Here is a 14,051-nt window from a genome sequence, read left to right on the forward strand (position 1 = left end):
TTTCAATGAGGTGGTCCCACCAATATTTTCTTGATCCTCTAACAAAAGCTAAAATCTGTTCATGAAATTACTAACTTAATTAGCAAAACGACATTTTCAAGCTATGTGGGACAGTGAGTATCAACTTTTTTTTTTTCCCAATAAAACTAGGTAACACATGGAAAAAAAACCTGTATGAAAACCACTTTGAAATAATTTCTATGTTTTTTCTAGGTTCACCATAAAGAAAGAAAAATATTCCCCTCTGAGTATTTGGTGTTCATACAGTTCAACACCTTAAACTTGAAGTTGAAAAGTGACTTATTAGTAAAAGGTAGAATAATTTAATGGACTGTTTATCTAGACAGAAAAAAAATAGCAGTTATACTGGAATATTTAAACATATTATTATACTCATTTCCCTTTCCCATTTGTATCCAGAACCCTTCATGCATATTCCAGAATAAGTATTATGCTAAATAACTGGAACGACTTAAATTCACTAGATTTATTGTAATATGTAATTCCTATGTAATCAAGCCCTTACCTTCTCTGTGGAGTATAGGAAAAATTAAAAATCTTAGAATGAAAATGATACTGCATTTTTTTCAATTATTCACTTAAATAATCTGCAGTGTGGAATTATTAAATTCTGGGAATGAATTCCCAGAATTTTACAGTGAGCAATCCCTTCATATCATCCTGACCTCAAAGCACATTTAGAGGATTACAGGTTCAACATAAAGTACATGCCAGAATTCTCTGTTGTTAAGTTCAGTATGATCATTCTATCCAAGAAGATAAAAAGGACATGAGACTGGAGCACTACCTATTGAAATTCACCATGGTGTGGAAGAAATAGCGCAATTTTCCTATTGTTTTCCCTAAACTGTATCAGCTTTGATTAAGATAACTATTTCCATCAAAGCCATCATTTGGCCTTGCTACTTTGACAGTGCCAGGATGGCCAAATGAAATGGAACTACGTTTACGCAAAATGCATAGATTATTTTAGCTTGGAAAAGACCATTAAGAGTTAACCCAGCACTGCCAAGCTCACCACTAAACTACATCCATAAGTGCCACATCTCGCGTCTCTCAAATCCCTCCAGGGATGGTGACCCCACCACTTCCCTGGGCAGCCTGTTCCAATGCCTGAGCACTCCTTCAGTGAAGAAGTTTTTCCTAATATCCAATCTAAACCTCCCCTGATGCAACTGGAGGCCATTTCCTCTTGTTCTATTGCTTGTCACTTGGGAGAAGAGACCAACACCCACCTCTCTGCAACCTCCTTTCAGGTAGTTGTAGAGATCAATAAGATCTCCCCTCAGCCTCCTCTTCTCCAGGTTAAACAACCCCAGTTCCCTCAACCTCTCCTCATAAGACTTGTTCTCTAGGCTCTACACCAGCTTCACTGCCCTTCTCAGGACACGCTCTAGCACCTCAATGTCTGTCTTGTAGTGAGAGACCCAAAACTGAAGACAGTATTCAAGGTGCAACCTCATTGTGTCAGGAACAGAGGGACAATCGCTTTCCTGACCACACTGTTCCTGATACAGGCCAGTGTGCCATTGGCCTTCTTGGCCACCTGGGCACACTGCTGGCTCATATTCAGCTGCTCTCGACCAACAGCCCCAGTTCCTTTTCTGCCTGGCAGCTTCCAGCCACTCGTCCCCAAGCCTGTAGCGTTGCAGGGGGTTTCTTACTGCCTCCTAAAGACTGATGTGAAAGAACTAGTGTAGCGTGTGTAGCCACTCATCTGAGAAAACAGGAAACGACAAGGAGATGTTACGTGCACTCTTCTTGTGTAGGACCTTCTCTTTCAAGTCTTCTGCCTACTTCATCTTGTTTTCACCTTTAATACCTTATGTCTTTCACTCATCGTTTTACCATGCTATGTACTCTGTCAATTAGGTGATTTCCCCTATTATGTGGCATATTTTCTTAACAAAACAGACAATCTCACTGAATAATAAAATAACTAAGATTTGCAAAACAAAGGTATGAAAAAAATTTTACTTTAGGAGGAGGATAGTGAGTGGAAAAGAGAAAACAAATGAAAGACAGTGCAGAAAATGACCGTGTGGATTGTGAAAAATCCTCGACTTGATTGGCAGTTTCAATTAACACTGATTATATGACTAAAACCAAGTAGTACCAAATAATTTGGTTAAAACTTTTTTTTGCACTTAATTGAATTGTGATTGCTCAAAGTACATTGAGCTGGTTTATCAGAAATAAATGTTATGCTCAATCCATTAAACCTCCTCTGTCTGGACTTGCACGGAAAGTAAGTAATCCCCAGATGTCTCTTTTAACACAGATTCAGTGCCCTGGATCTATCCACTTACAGGAGGAGGGAATATACATGTTTTATACATTTTTGAGGCAAGGTTCAAAATTGCACATATCCTCAACATAAGACCTCAAATGAAGTATGAATGAATCTTCCACTTGCATAAGTCTGGCAAGACATGACAATCCCTTCTTCCTTCCTTCCCTGTAAAATATCTGTTGTCTGGATTAAGTCCTGGTTCATACACCGAAGATGGATGATATAGCCACAATGCATCAATTATTTAAATTCATTATGCTTTCAGCCCCAAAGCAGCACTGAACTACTTTCTTCCCAAGCAGTAAAGCTGTCATAAGAATTAAGAGTCAGAGCCTCAAGCAATTGCTCCGATATGGCTGATAGAACTTAATTCCAAATGGTGATCAAACATATTTCAAAAGCAAAATTACAGGCTGTGCTTCATGTTTAATCAAGTGAAATATTCTAGCCAAACCACAATTCTTTCTGATAAATCTTCTTAGACAAGACACTTTCAGAAGGATTTAAATAATATTCCCTCCCAGAAGTAGCAAAAATATTTTGCATACGAATTCGACTATTAAATCTGTAGTGTGAAGTTTTAAGGACCCAAATCACTAGTGGAAATATTGCACCTACAGTTGGAAATCATGAAGGGAATGATCATTAGCACATGGTAAATAAATCAAAGTATTTTTAGCCACAGAAAGAAGTAAGAAGTTCTGATAAATATTTGTTTTAAAAAAAAAGTAAAGAATTTAAGGTGCCCCTCAAAATATTCCACTAACGTATAATGTTTCACCAATAAAAGGAACAGCAGTGAAAGATTGTTTAGAAGTAATTAAATAACCCTTCAGACCATTTCCAGGAGATCACCTCATTGATGCTACTGTTCAAAGCTTTATCTGAAACAGTATTAAAGAAACATCAGTGATAAACATGCCACTTGGTTCTCCTCTTTTGAAAAATTCACTGATGTTTCAGTGACCGTTTCAAATGTGAAAATGTGAACAATTTTTCAAAATTAAATCATACTTCTAATACTACAGTTCTTTTACAATAAAATACATTTTCTGTAGTCGTTCTCATTATCTCCTTCAGAGCATCGGGCTCATTAATCATTTAAACAAAAGAAAAATGCTCCCTGCATTATCGAATATTTATACTTCATCTTATTAAAACATTTCCTTACAACAAATACAAGAAATTTCTCACGTACAGACGGAACGAAAGAACCACACGTATCTTTAAAATGAGGAGGCACACAAACACCATAAGGTATATACCAATATACAAGCACCGTACATTTTGAGTCATTATACTATCAACAGACAAAATAATCAATTTACCTGACCAGTACTGCTAGTTGCCATGCTGATTTCTGCTGCTCCTTGACCTTCATTCTGCCTCTCTGTATCATGGGAACCAGCATCATGCTTGCTTTGAGGTGCTCTCTGTTAATGTAAGAGTTTATGAAATTACACACAGAAATCGAGTACGCTTCACCATTCACAGCTCTCCAGACCATGAACGCATCTATGCTGCATCCTCACAAAGCCACTGAACAGCACTTTGTATTTCATAACCCTTAGCTTCAATAATTAACAGCGGAGACTGAGTGTCTTCAAAAAACTGCAAGATGAAAGTGAAGCATGCCCTCCGAGGATTACAGCCCTGCAAGACAAAGGATTTGCTGTGAGACACAGAAACACCATTTTCCACCAGCTGTGCTCACATCGCTATCAGAAATGTAACAGAACTGGAGCAAACAACTGTCTTCCCTGCACTGTCACGTGATCCGGGCTTTTACTGGAGACTACAGCCAGCACACTTCAATTAGGCTTCGCATTCAAAGATGAATAATTTCTGCGTGAACAGAAGGATATCCACGCTGTAAGGGCCCTTATAAATTTTAAGGACAAACAGCACCGGCATAACCACTTCAATGCAAATAAAATTTATGTAACCTGATACTGACCCACCCGATAGTATTTTATCAAATAAATTCAACTGGCAAGCTGGTACAAACATCTTCCAGTTCCTTCAGGAAACTCAATTTTCTATAGAACTACATGAAAATTGAACTGGTGTCCCTGCCGCTGGCAGGGACCATGAGAGCAACATGAAAATCAGGCCTTTAAATACAGTTTCCTAATAACGCAAACGGAATAACCGAGCAGTTATGAAGTGTGTGATGTATCCAGCTTTATCTACTGATGTGTTTAAAATGCTTTAGATTTTCAGAAAGACCTAAGTAATCCTCTCCTCGGCAGTGGCTCAAAGTCTGGAGTTGAAAACGTTAACACCTTACCTTCAAAGCCTGATTATTCTCATAGTATTACTTTTGATGCCAAATCTCATTTTTCAGACTCGGAAGCTTCCACCTTAACAGCTAACACTCTGTATCCCTCTCAATTAATTTGTTCAACTACACTTGGTACATTAAATTCAGTTTCTATGTGGCTCTGCGATGTTCTTGAGCAGTACAGCCTACGACAGCATAATCTGCCTTTTCTCGCTTTACGGAAATTTCTCTTCACCTTGGAGCAGAAACATACTTCTCTCCAGTGTACATACACTGAAACTTCTTTAGTTACCTGGTGATCAAATTCATGCAGTATCACTGGCTCTTTTTTGTTCATATAAAGACACTGAGTGTCTCAAACCCAGAAAGTATTTAATGTTCAGAGGTCAGTAACTAACTAAATACAAGTGAAGAGATAATTTAGGGATAAACATAAAAAAATAAATATATACATTTAAAGGAATAAAGTATGTCAAAGAACACAGTAATATTAGACAAAGTAGTAACACGAGAAAATTGAAAACAAGGATGGCTAACATTTTTTCTACCATTTTATGTTCAGTTACGGGAAATGACTAACCCACACAATGAAACTCTCAAATATTTTAGGAGACAACAGCGTTACTATTATTTTAAATCTGACCTGTAATTTTGAGTGTCACCATCTCCGCAATTGTGCATGGAATGACATTGTTATTGATGCTCATGCGATGACCAAAGAAATTTTGGTCCCAACACAAGACTGGGGACGCAGTGAAGGTGTAACACATGCTGCGTACAGTAGGATGGAAGACAGGCAGAACCCCTGGCTCGCAGTACGTGCAACCTTGAATAAAGTGAGTCAGACAAAGTCTAGATCTAAGCCTCCAGTGTAATGCAGGACAGAATTTTCCAGTCATCAGTCGACAATAATTTTCAATCCCATGAAGACAGACAGCGTACCCAGGGGTGAAGAGCTGAAGTGTTCATTAGCCCAGCTCTGACCTGCTGGGTCCCCTGAAGGGCAATAACGCTACTTCTCTGAGAACACTCCTGCGGTTTGGAGCAATTTTTTTGGGTTGGTGATGATGGTGTATCTATTAAAGTGTTTTGGTGCATCTAGAGCACCAACATGTTTCATTCTCCGACTGGGAAAGTTTCTATTCTCCTCAGCACTGTCTGTCCTCCTCCCATTCACATACACATTGTTTGCTGCCTGCCATCCATCAAAGACATGGCTGCACATTCACCACAACTGCTCTCAAAATACGCCACTACAAAAAGTAGACAACACCAGAATTAATTTATAATTATAAGGCCATTTTCAACAGTTACTAGATGAGCTGCTCTAACTTCAAATGCAGCATGCACTCACAACATGCGCACACGCTACTGTCACATAAGCCATCAGCTGGGCTTGAGCCTCAAGTCTGCCAGCTGACAGCCAAGGGTTTCTATCACTTCAGCTACTGAAGTGATTTGAAATGAGAAGCTGTTCACTTCAGGCAGACTGGCCCAAAGGAGTTGACAACACAGTCAGAGATACCAAGCATTTATCAAAAACAGATTATTTATATAAAGAGATGCTTATTATAGATGTATCAATGAATTGAATATAAGCACCAAAGAATATTATATATGCATATTGTATAAAAATAAAAGTATCTGCCACCACGCTACGAAAGTCACTTTAACGGAGTGTCCGTGTTCCCGCAGCAAAATGGCGGAAGACCACACACACCTATTGCAGGACGACAGAGACGCTCCCCCCATCTTGCTTGGCACTATTTTCCAAGCGCTTCTGAGGTCAACAACAGCTATCGCTTATCAATTTTTAATCTCCCTGCATTTACTAACAGAAAAATGATAAATCTCTAGCTATTTTATTACATTTGCAAGCATAGTAGGCCTTGGTAAGTTTTGCTGACAACCAATTACAGGGAATTTTACCCAGTACTTTGTCAACATGAGTTGCCAAAGCAGCCCCTTGTGTATTTATTAGGACAGGACACTTTTCCATGCATAAACCACTGTTTTTCTCCCCAATATTCAGCTGCACTATTATTTTCTGTGTATTGAAAACTACAGATTCGCTATTATTTTCTAGATACCAGAAAATGTTTATTTTACCATTACTTCACATTAAACAAAATACACATATAGGTATTAAGGAAGAAGGTAAGACAAAGAACAATGCAACAAAAAAAGTAAGAAATTATAAGATTGAAACAATTTGGCTACAGCTGAGTCAAAGAAAAAGGTCTAGGGAATCAAATCCTTGGGAGAACTCCTGTCTGTCACAGTGTAAACAGTTTGAAGCTTGCTGAGCATAATCTCTGTATGGAACAAATCCTTTACATTTTATCTACTGCAAGACTGCCCAAAAGAAAAACCTCACATATTACAAATGACAGATATTATAAAAGAAGAGTCTGTAGCACTGTAACGAACTGAAAGCCCCATATTAAACACTTTACAAGTATTTGCTTTTTTCTTTTAAATGATTACAGATTTATACCCAACAGCCAAAAATTGTCTCCGGAGGGGCCTAACTCTACAGTGGATTTCAAACCTTATAATGAAAATCTTGCAAAATATCTAACAGAAGTCACACTGAATTGGGATGTACCATCAACTGGATGTAAATTAATTCAACTTTTTCTAGTAGCACTTACAAAATTTAGTCATTTGATAAACCTTAATAATGTGCTAAAATGTGAGCCAAAATTTTCTCTGCTCATTCATTTCCAAAAGCTGTTTTTATGGTGCAGTATTATATTTGGTCTTTTGGATCCCACAGTGATTGGCATCACCCCAGGGGCCAACAATATTGGTAGCCAAGTTATGGTATTTGTTATTGTTGCTACACATCTTTGTAAACATAAGGAGCACATTCAATTTGGGTGTCACTGTATCAGACACAGTGTAAAAATATAATAACTGCCTCACGTTTATGGACTCAACAGTTTGACTGCTACTTTCCTCCTTGACACCAAGCAATTTCAGAACTAGATCCAGCTGTTTTCCAAAGGAGATGGCCACCCTTTGAAAATTATTAAAACATGCTATAAAGTATTAGTGTGTAGTGACAGCCTCCTTTACCACCCGAAATGTGTAAGTACACAACCAGCCATCCAGACATTTAACAGGGAAGACATACCACAACAAAATTTTGATATATTAGAGTAAGAATTTCCACATATTCAGCAGCCAAATAATTTGGTGAAAGGAGTGAAGAATTAAGACAAAAACTCATTTAATTCTCCAGCTGCATCTCAGTGCTGTCTGAGTCCTTGAGTTTACATGAGTCCAAATGGCAGTGTGTTTTGGTTTTTTTTTTTTTTTTTTTCAGGAGCGCAGATTTCAACCGCTTCAGATATCTGCTTGGAAGAATCCTATGGGATACAGCCCTGCAGAGAAGAAGGGTCAAGGACAGCTGGCTGATATTCAAGGATAACCCCCTTGAAGCTCAAGAAAGGTCCATCCCAACAAGTAGGAAACAAAGCAAGGGCAGCAGGAGGCTCGGATGGGTAAGAAAGAAGCTCCTAACTGAACTTGGGCATTGGAAGTAGAAGAGGCAGAAGTAGGGTCGGGTGACCCAGGAGTAAAGAGCTGCTGCCCCATCATGCAGGGATGCAACAGGCAACAAGAAAGGACTCTGGAAGTACATAAACAACAAAAGGAAGACTAGGGAAAATGTGGGCCTTCTGCTGAATGGGGAAGAGGAGCCGGTGACACAGGACACAGAAAAGGGCAAGGTACTCAATGCCTTCTTCACCTCAGTCTTTAGCAATAACACCACCCTCCAGGAATCCAGGTCCCTCAGACCAGAAGTAAAGTCTGGAGGAAGGAAGACTTAGCCTTGGTGGAGAGGACCAGATGAGGGAGAGCTTAAACAAACTGGACATATGTTAAGTCCTAATGGCCTCATGTGTTGCACTTCTGAGTGCTGGGAGAGAGACACGATGCCATTGCGAGGCCACGCTTGAACGGTGACGGCAGCAGGGAGAGGTTCCCAAGGCTGGAGGAGAGCAAAGGTCTCTACATTCAAGACTGGCTGCAAGGAAGGTCAAGGGACCTTCAGGCTAGACAGCCTCACCTCAGTCCATGGTGAATGGAGGTGACAGAGGAAATCCTCCTGGAAAGCATTCCCAAACAGATGAAAAACAAGAAGGTGACTTGGAGTGGCCAGCAAGGGGAAGCCAAGCTTGACCCTTCCACAACGTGGCGACTAGTTTGGTGGTTGAGGGAAGGGCAGACGACATTATTTACAGCAGCTCCAGTAAGCCTTCAGACACTGTCCCATGAATCATCGCAGACAAGCTGCCAATGTATGCGTCAGGTAGGTGGGCAGTGACGTGGACTGGAAAGTGGTGGAACAGCTGGGCAGAGGGTTGTGACCATCAGCACAAAGCACAGTTGGAGGCAAGTCACTAGAGATTTTCATTAATGACCTGGATGCTGGGGCACAGCCCACCCTCACCAATGACAGAAAACTGGGAGGAGAAGCCGATGCACCAGATGGTTCAGTCTCCTTCCAGAGGGACCTGGCCAGGCTAGAGAAATGGGCTGATGGGAATCTCATGCAGTTCAACCAGGGGATGTGCCAAGTCCTGCACCTGGGAGGAACAACCCCAGGCCTGGCTGGAAAGCAGCTTGGCAGAACACGACCTGGAGGTCCTGTGAACACCAAGCTGAACGTGCTAGCAATGGACCCTTGAGGCAAAAAGTCAGTATCCCGGGCTGCACTAAGAGGAGTGCTGCCAGCAGGCTGAGGGAGGTGATCCTTCCTCTGCACTCAAGCTGGTGAGGCTGCATCTGGACTGCTGTGCCCACTCCGGCCTCCCCAGTACAATGAAGATACAGACTCACCGGAGCAAGTCCTGTGCAGGGCCACAACAGTGCTCAAGGGACTGGAGCCTCCCTCATACGCAGAGAGCCTGAGAGAGCTGGGACTGGAGAAGAGAGGGCTCCAGGAGGGACTGGCTAATACATCAAAAGACCAGGCAACTTTAATTACACACAGTACTGTCTGCTTCACCTTTAAAACCGTATTTTCCCCAGAATCCTGGAATTATGAAACCAGTATTTTTCAAAATGGAAAAATATACATCCCTTAGTAACCCAAACGCTGCTTTGAGGTTTCACAGTAGTTATTTTGGGTGAAGACAAACCATACAATATTCAGGGCCAACATACAATTTAATTTACCAGTACAAGAAATGGAGTTGACCTTGTAAGTGAATTTCCACTACAAGAGCAGTTTTTGCTAATGGCAATTACTATTATGGACTTTGTAATTTACAGGAAACATCATCTTGTGTTTCTTAATATAGAACCCAATACTTAAAACACTAAAAATATGCCAGGCTTCTCTAATGAAGCCTGACAGAAGCTGTATTCACCCTTTGCTAAATCTCATCTCTCTCAAAACAGAAGCAAACCGTGAAGGTGCTTGTCAGAGATTCATATTTAGAAATGCATGTGCAACTGATTGCTGTAATTATTTATTAAAACCAAGACTCAGCCTTTATAATACATTTCACTTTGGCATGTTTACTGAAATTTCAAGTTAAAAGTTTAACTGATATATCACTAGTGATGAAAGTGCAAAAGTATCATGAAAACTAATTCAAGTATTCCACCCTCAATTCACTGGTAAGAGAGCAAGTAACAGCCTCCGTTACTGACTAGCTGATGGAAATAATCCTGCCTTCTACTTATTAAAGTAATTTGGGTTTTTTTTTAGAAAAAGAATCGTACCACAATCAAAAGAAGGCAAGTAATTGCTCACTAACCTCTGCTTCAGCTGCTTGTGATTGCAGGAGCTGTCGTATACGAAGAATGTCCTTCTCTATTTGTTGAATTCTTGCCACCCTTGCCTGAAATGAATGCATTTTCATGTTTGATTTTGTTCAAAAACTACTTTTACTTACTGTATAGAATGACAATATGAAGAGTTCTTTGCATATACAGCTGACTACAAAACAAGACTGCTTCATTGATGTGGTAATTCAAGTGTTCTTCAGAATAAAACACACGATTGCAAACATTCAAAATATAATGGTTAGGTTTTCAAAAAAACTGATACTCATTTGTATGTAACAGGTCATCACATGGTACACATTCAGCTACAGAAAAATGCTACAGTAACTTGCACAATTTTCTGACAAGTTGTGCAAATCTTCAGCAAATTATTTGACTTCCTTCTCAAATGTTAGAATTCTATCTTCTTTACAGAAATTTGAGAGAGATTTATATTTGTAGAGTGTCTTGAAGGTATGAAATCCTGAGTAACTTCTATTATGTTCAGTTACTACAATGATTTGGGATTTCTGCTTACGCACAGCTTCTGAATACTTTCTGTTCCTATGAATCTCAAAGAATTTTACAGACTAAGTACGAAGAATACTAAATACTGCTGCTTTGGTTTGTCTGGGATTTTATAGACATCTCTGAATCAGTCTATTACATCCATATTGCTACCTATTTCCCACTGCAACCATTCTGTGGTCAGTAAAGGGAATGTTAAAAAACCCCAAAGGAAACAGGATAGATACAGTCCATACAAGCTGTGCAGTGAAGCACAGGATGCATTATGATTCTGCTCAATGGCGAGTGTATGAAGTTATGTATCTCTGTATGAGCTTGATAATTTAATAAATTGACATTATTCAACTTCAAAAGTGGGCAGAAAGTAATTACCCTAATAGTATCAGGATATGAACAGAATACTGAACTGATTAAATAGTATTTTTCTGTGTGATGGACAGCTTAATAAAACGGACACACAGTTGAAAGAAATATCACGGTTATTTAACCTGGTTAACATTTACAATGCCAACACTAGAAAAGGCTTTGTGCATCTGGAGGACACTGCAAGGATCAGCGTTATAATCAATCTCATTTAACACTTTGGTAATCCGAAAAAGGAAACAAGATGAGCTTTTAGAAGGTGCTAATGCCAAAAGATACACATGGAAAAGAATCACAATGTTATCTAGAAATCTGGGAACTACAGAAGAAAATACCACAAAACAGAACTAATTCCTGAAACACGCATCACAAGCAGCTATGGGAAAAAGCATCATAAACGTCAACATTCAGTAGAGGCGTAAAGGTACGAACATCAGACTATAGATTCAATTTGAATGTGTAAAGCCAAGTATCCGAAAAAATGCCAATAAAATTTGAAAGCTGCACACACAGAACCTTCAGCACAACACGCATGAGGGCAATGGGAAATTCATCCCCCTCTTTGCTCCTGGATCAAAAAATTCTTAGGTATTAGGAAGGTAATATATTCCTGGAAATAACTCTGCATTGGTGAAGTGATGCGTGACTGACAGAGTATGTCTCTCATTGCCTTCAATTTCCCCTAAACTGAGTTTCTTTCTCTAGAACCATCAATTTGTTCCATAAAGGGCATCACAAGAATCTGAGTATCTCTATATATACACACCTAAACATGGGGAAGTATTTCTGTGCAGATGAAAAAATGTAAATACTGCACGATTTGCCCTGTATCACTGACAGAGTCCTCAAAAGGGACAGGAATTCAATCCACCCTTCCCAATTTTAGTCCATTAATTCTGTTATATTTTCTCACCAGCCTTTATTAAGATAAAATAGTTGGATAAAATAACATGTTACAAATTAGTGGGATTTCACTACTCCAGTAAGACTTACTATAACAACAACAAAAAATTCTGCTATATTCACAGTGACAGAAAAAGTCACTTTATATAAAAGTAAAATAAGGAGTATTATTTTAAAAGGTTAATTTTTTCCCCCAATAAATAAAATACATATAATAGACAAAATTATTAAAGGGTTGGTCTACATTTAAAACAAGCCCGCTAACAGTGCTGAAATCTTCATCTATATGACACTTCAGGATCCAAATTTTTATGTATGTTTGGTGGTCTGCTGCTTTGGCAAACTTTTAAGGATCTTGGGATAAATTCTTATGAGATTAAGCGTATCTCCTGAGATTTTAAGTAACTCTAAAAAAAAAAATCCTCCTTCTTCTGCAATGAAGAAAATAAATTCTATGTGAAAATTATTTCAGTCTTGGAGTTTATTTTTTACAGAAATTAAATCTTGTTTCCACTTATTACTAAGTATATAGTCCACAATATTGAATAGTCAAAATAAAACATGGATATGTATGCGTGGTGTGGGGGATTTTGGTTTGTGGGTTTTTTTTTCTGTTCTTCCCCCCCCACCGCCAAGTAAGACCTTTCAAGTTACAAACTCCAGGGTATAGTTCAAGTTGTTGTAAATAATGAAACGAGCTAAACCGAACTGCTAACAGCCTTCAGATGCATCTTTCTGAGAAACTGCTAGGCATGTGCTTGTACACGTTGTGTACAAGTTGTTCGAGTTGTTGCGAGCTAACTTGCTTCAGAAAGAGGAGGTTAAAGGAAACAAAGCCCAGTCATGACAGATGACAGAGGGAGGCCACTATTTTAAGGGCCAGAAGAAAGGGTGGCTACCACATCAATTATTTGGGCACCAGCGGATTATCAGCTCTTTCACAGAATAAATCTTTGGGACTGAGCGTAGAGGGACGTCTGCAATGCCAGCCTTTACACAGCTGAATGGTGTTCTCCCTTCAGTCCACATTCCGCACTGTGTTGCGTGTCACAGGTAGGGTGGATGGAAAACACAGAGCAGAAAGTTGAAACACCAGCAAGTTCACGATACTTGCCAAACACGAATGGTTCTGTTTGCACATTTAAACGTCACAGTGAAGTAATCCAGAATTTGCTTTTACGTATGTGTACACCAATGAAATTCTGCAGAGTTTTATCACCTCTCCTTGGTAAATCGAACCCAAGGAGAATTTCCAGTCAAGTTCACATGAAGCACATGCAGAAGTAGTTACTTCCTATTTTATAATCCTTATATAATCACACAGACCACTGACGTCTGTAAGTATGTAAGTGTTATACATAGAATAAAACAGTTGCGATAAACCTATTGGAAAACATTAATTCAAAAAACCATAAAATATTTCAACATATTCTTGCTAGCATTTTTCCCACACAAAATTAAAAAAGAACAAACAGGGAAGAAGCTACTTTAGGGAACTTAATTACTTTCACAGTGATGTAACTACAGCCAAATTGTTTCTCTGAAAACATTAATTTATTCTTTGCCTGAGCACATTTAGAATTTTGTCAGCAGGCTACCCTACCTATTTATCTTCCCTCTCCTTACTCCAGACTAAAGTTGTTAGCCGCAAGAGAACTTTCCCAGAAGTTCCAGTGCCAATGCCGTAACGCTTTCTTCTCCAACAGGGCTACCCAGATGCCTGCAGACAATCCCGACTCCACTCTGCCTTCACACAGGGCTGGTGGACACAAGCTGCACAGCTGAACTTGTGCAGGGCATCCCCACCGCTGACGAACCTTGCTAACACTTTGGTCACTTTAATCAGTGATGTGGATGGTGGCATTGAGTGCACCC

The 14,051-nt window shown here is 39.4% G+C and overlaps 1 protein-coding gene across 1 annotated transcript in view; it reads right to left on the reverse strand.

Moving 5' to 3' along the window:
* Positions 1–10,480, reverse strand: part of LOC104513100 (adenomatous polyposis coli protein-like) — a 31,167-nt gene extending 20,687 nt beyond the window's left edge. Inside the window, 2 exon segments of the mRNA XM_010156333.1 lie at positions 3,643–3,747; positions 10,376–10,480. Coding sequence (XP_010154635.1) covers positions 3,643–3,747; positions 10,376–10,480 — 210 coding nt within the window.
* Positions 10,481–14,051: the final 3,571 nt, after the last annotated feature.

Source organism: Eurypyga helias, unplaced genomic scaffold (genome assembly GCF_000690775.1).
Source record: "Eurypyga helias isolate BGI_N326 unplaced genomic scaffold, ASM69077v1 scaffold35067, whole genome shotgun sequence".
Taxonomy (NCBI): domain Eukaryota; kingdom Metazoa; phylum Chordata; class Aves; order Eurypygiformes; family Eurypygidae; genus Eurypyga; species Eurypyga helias.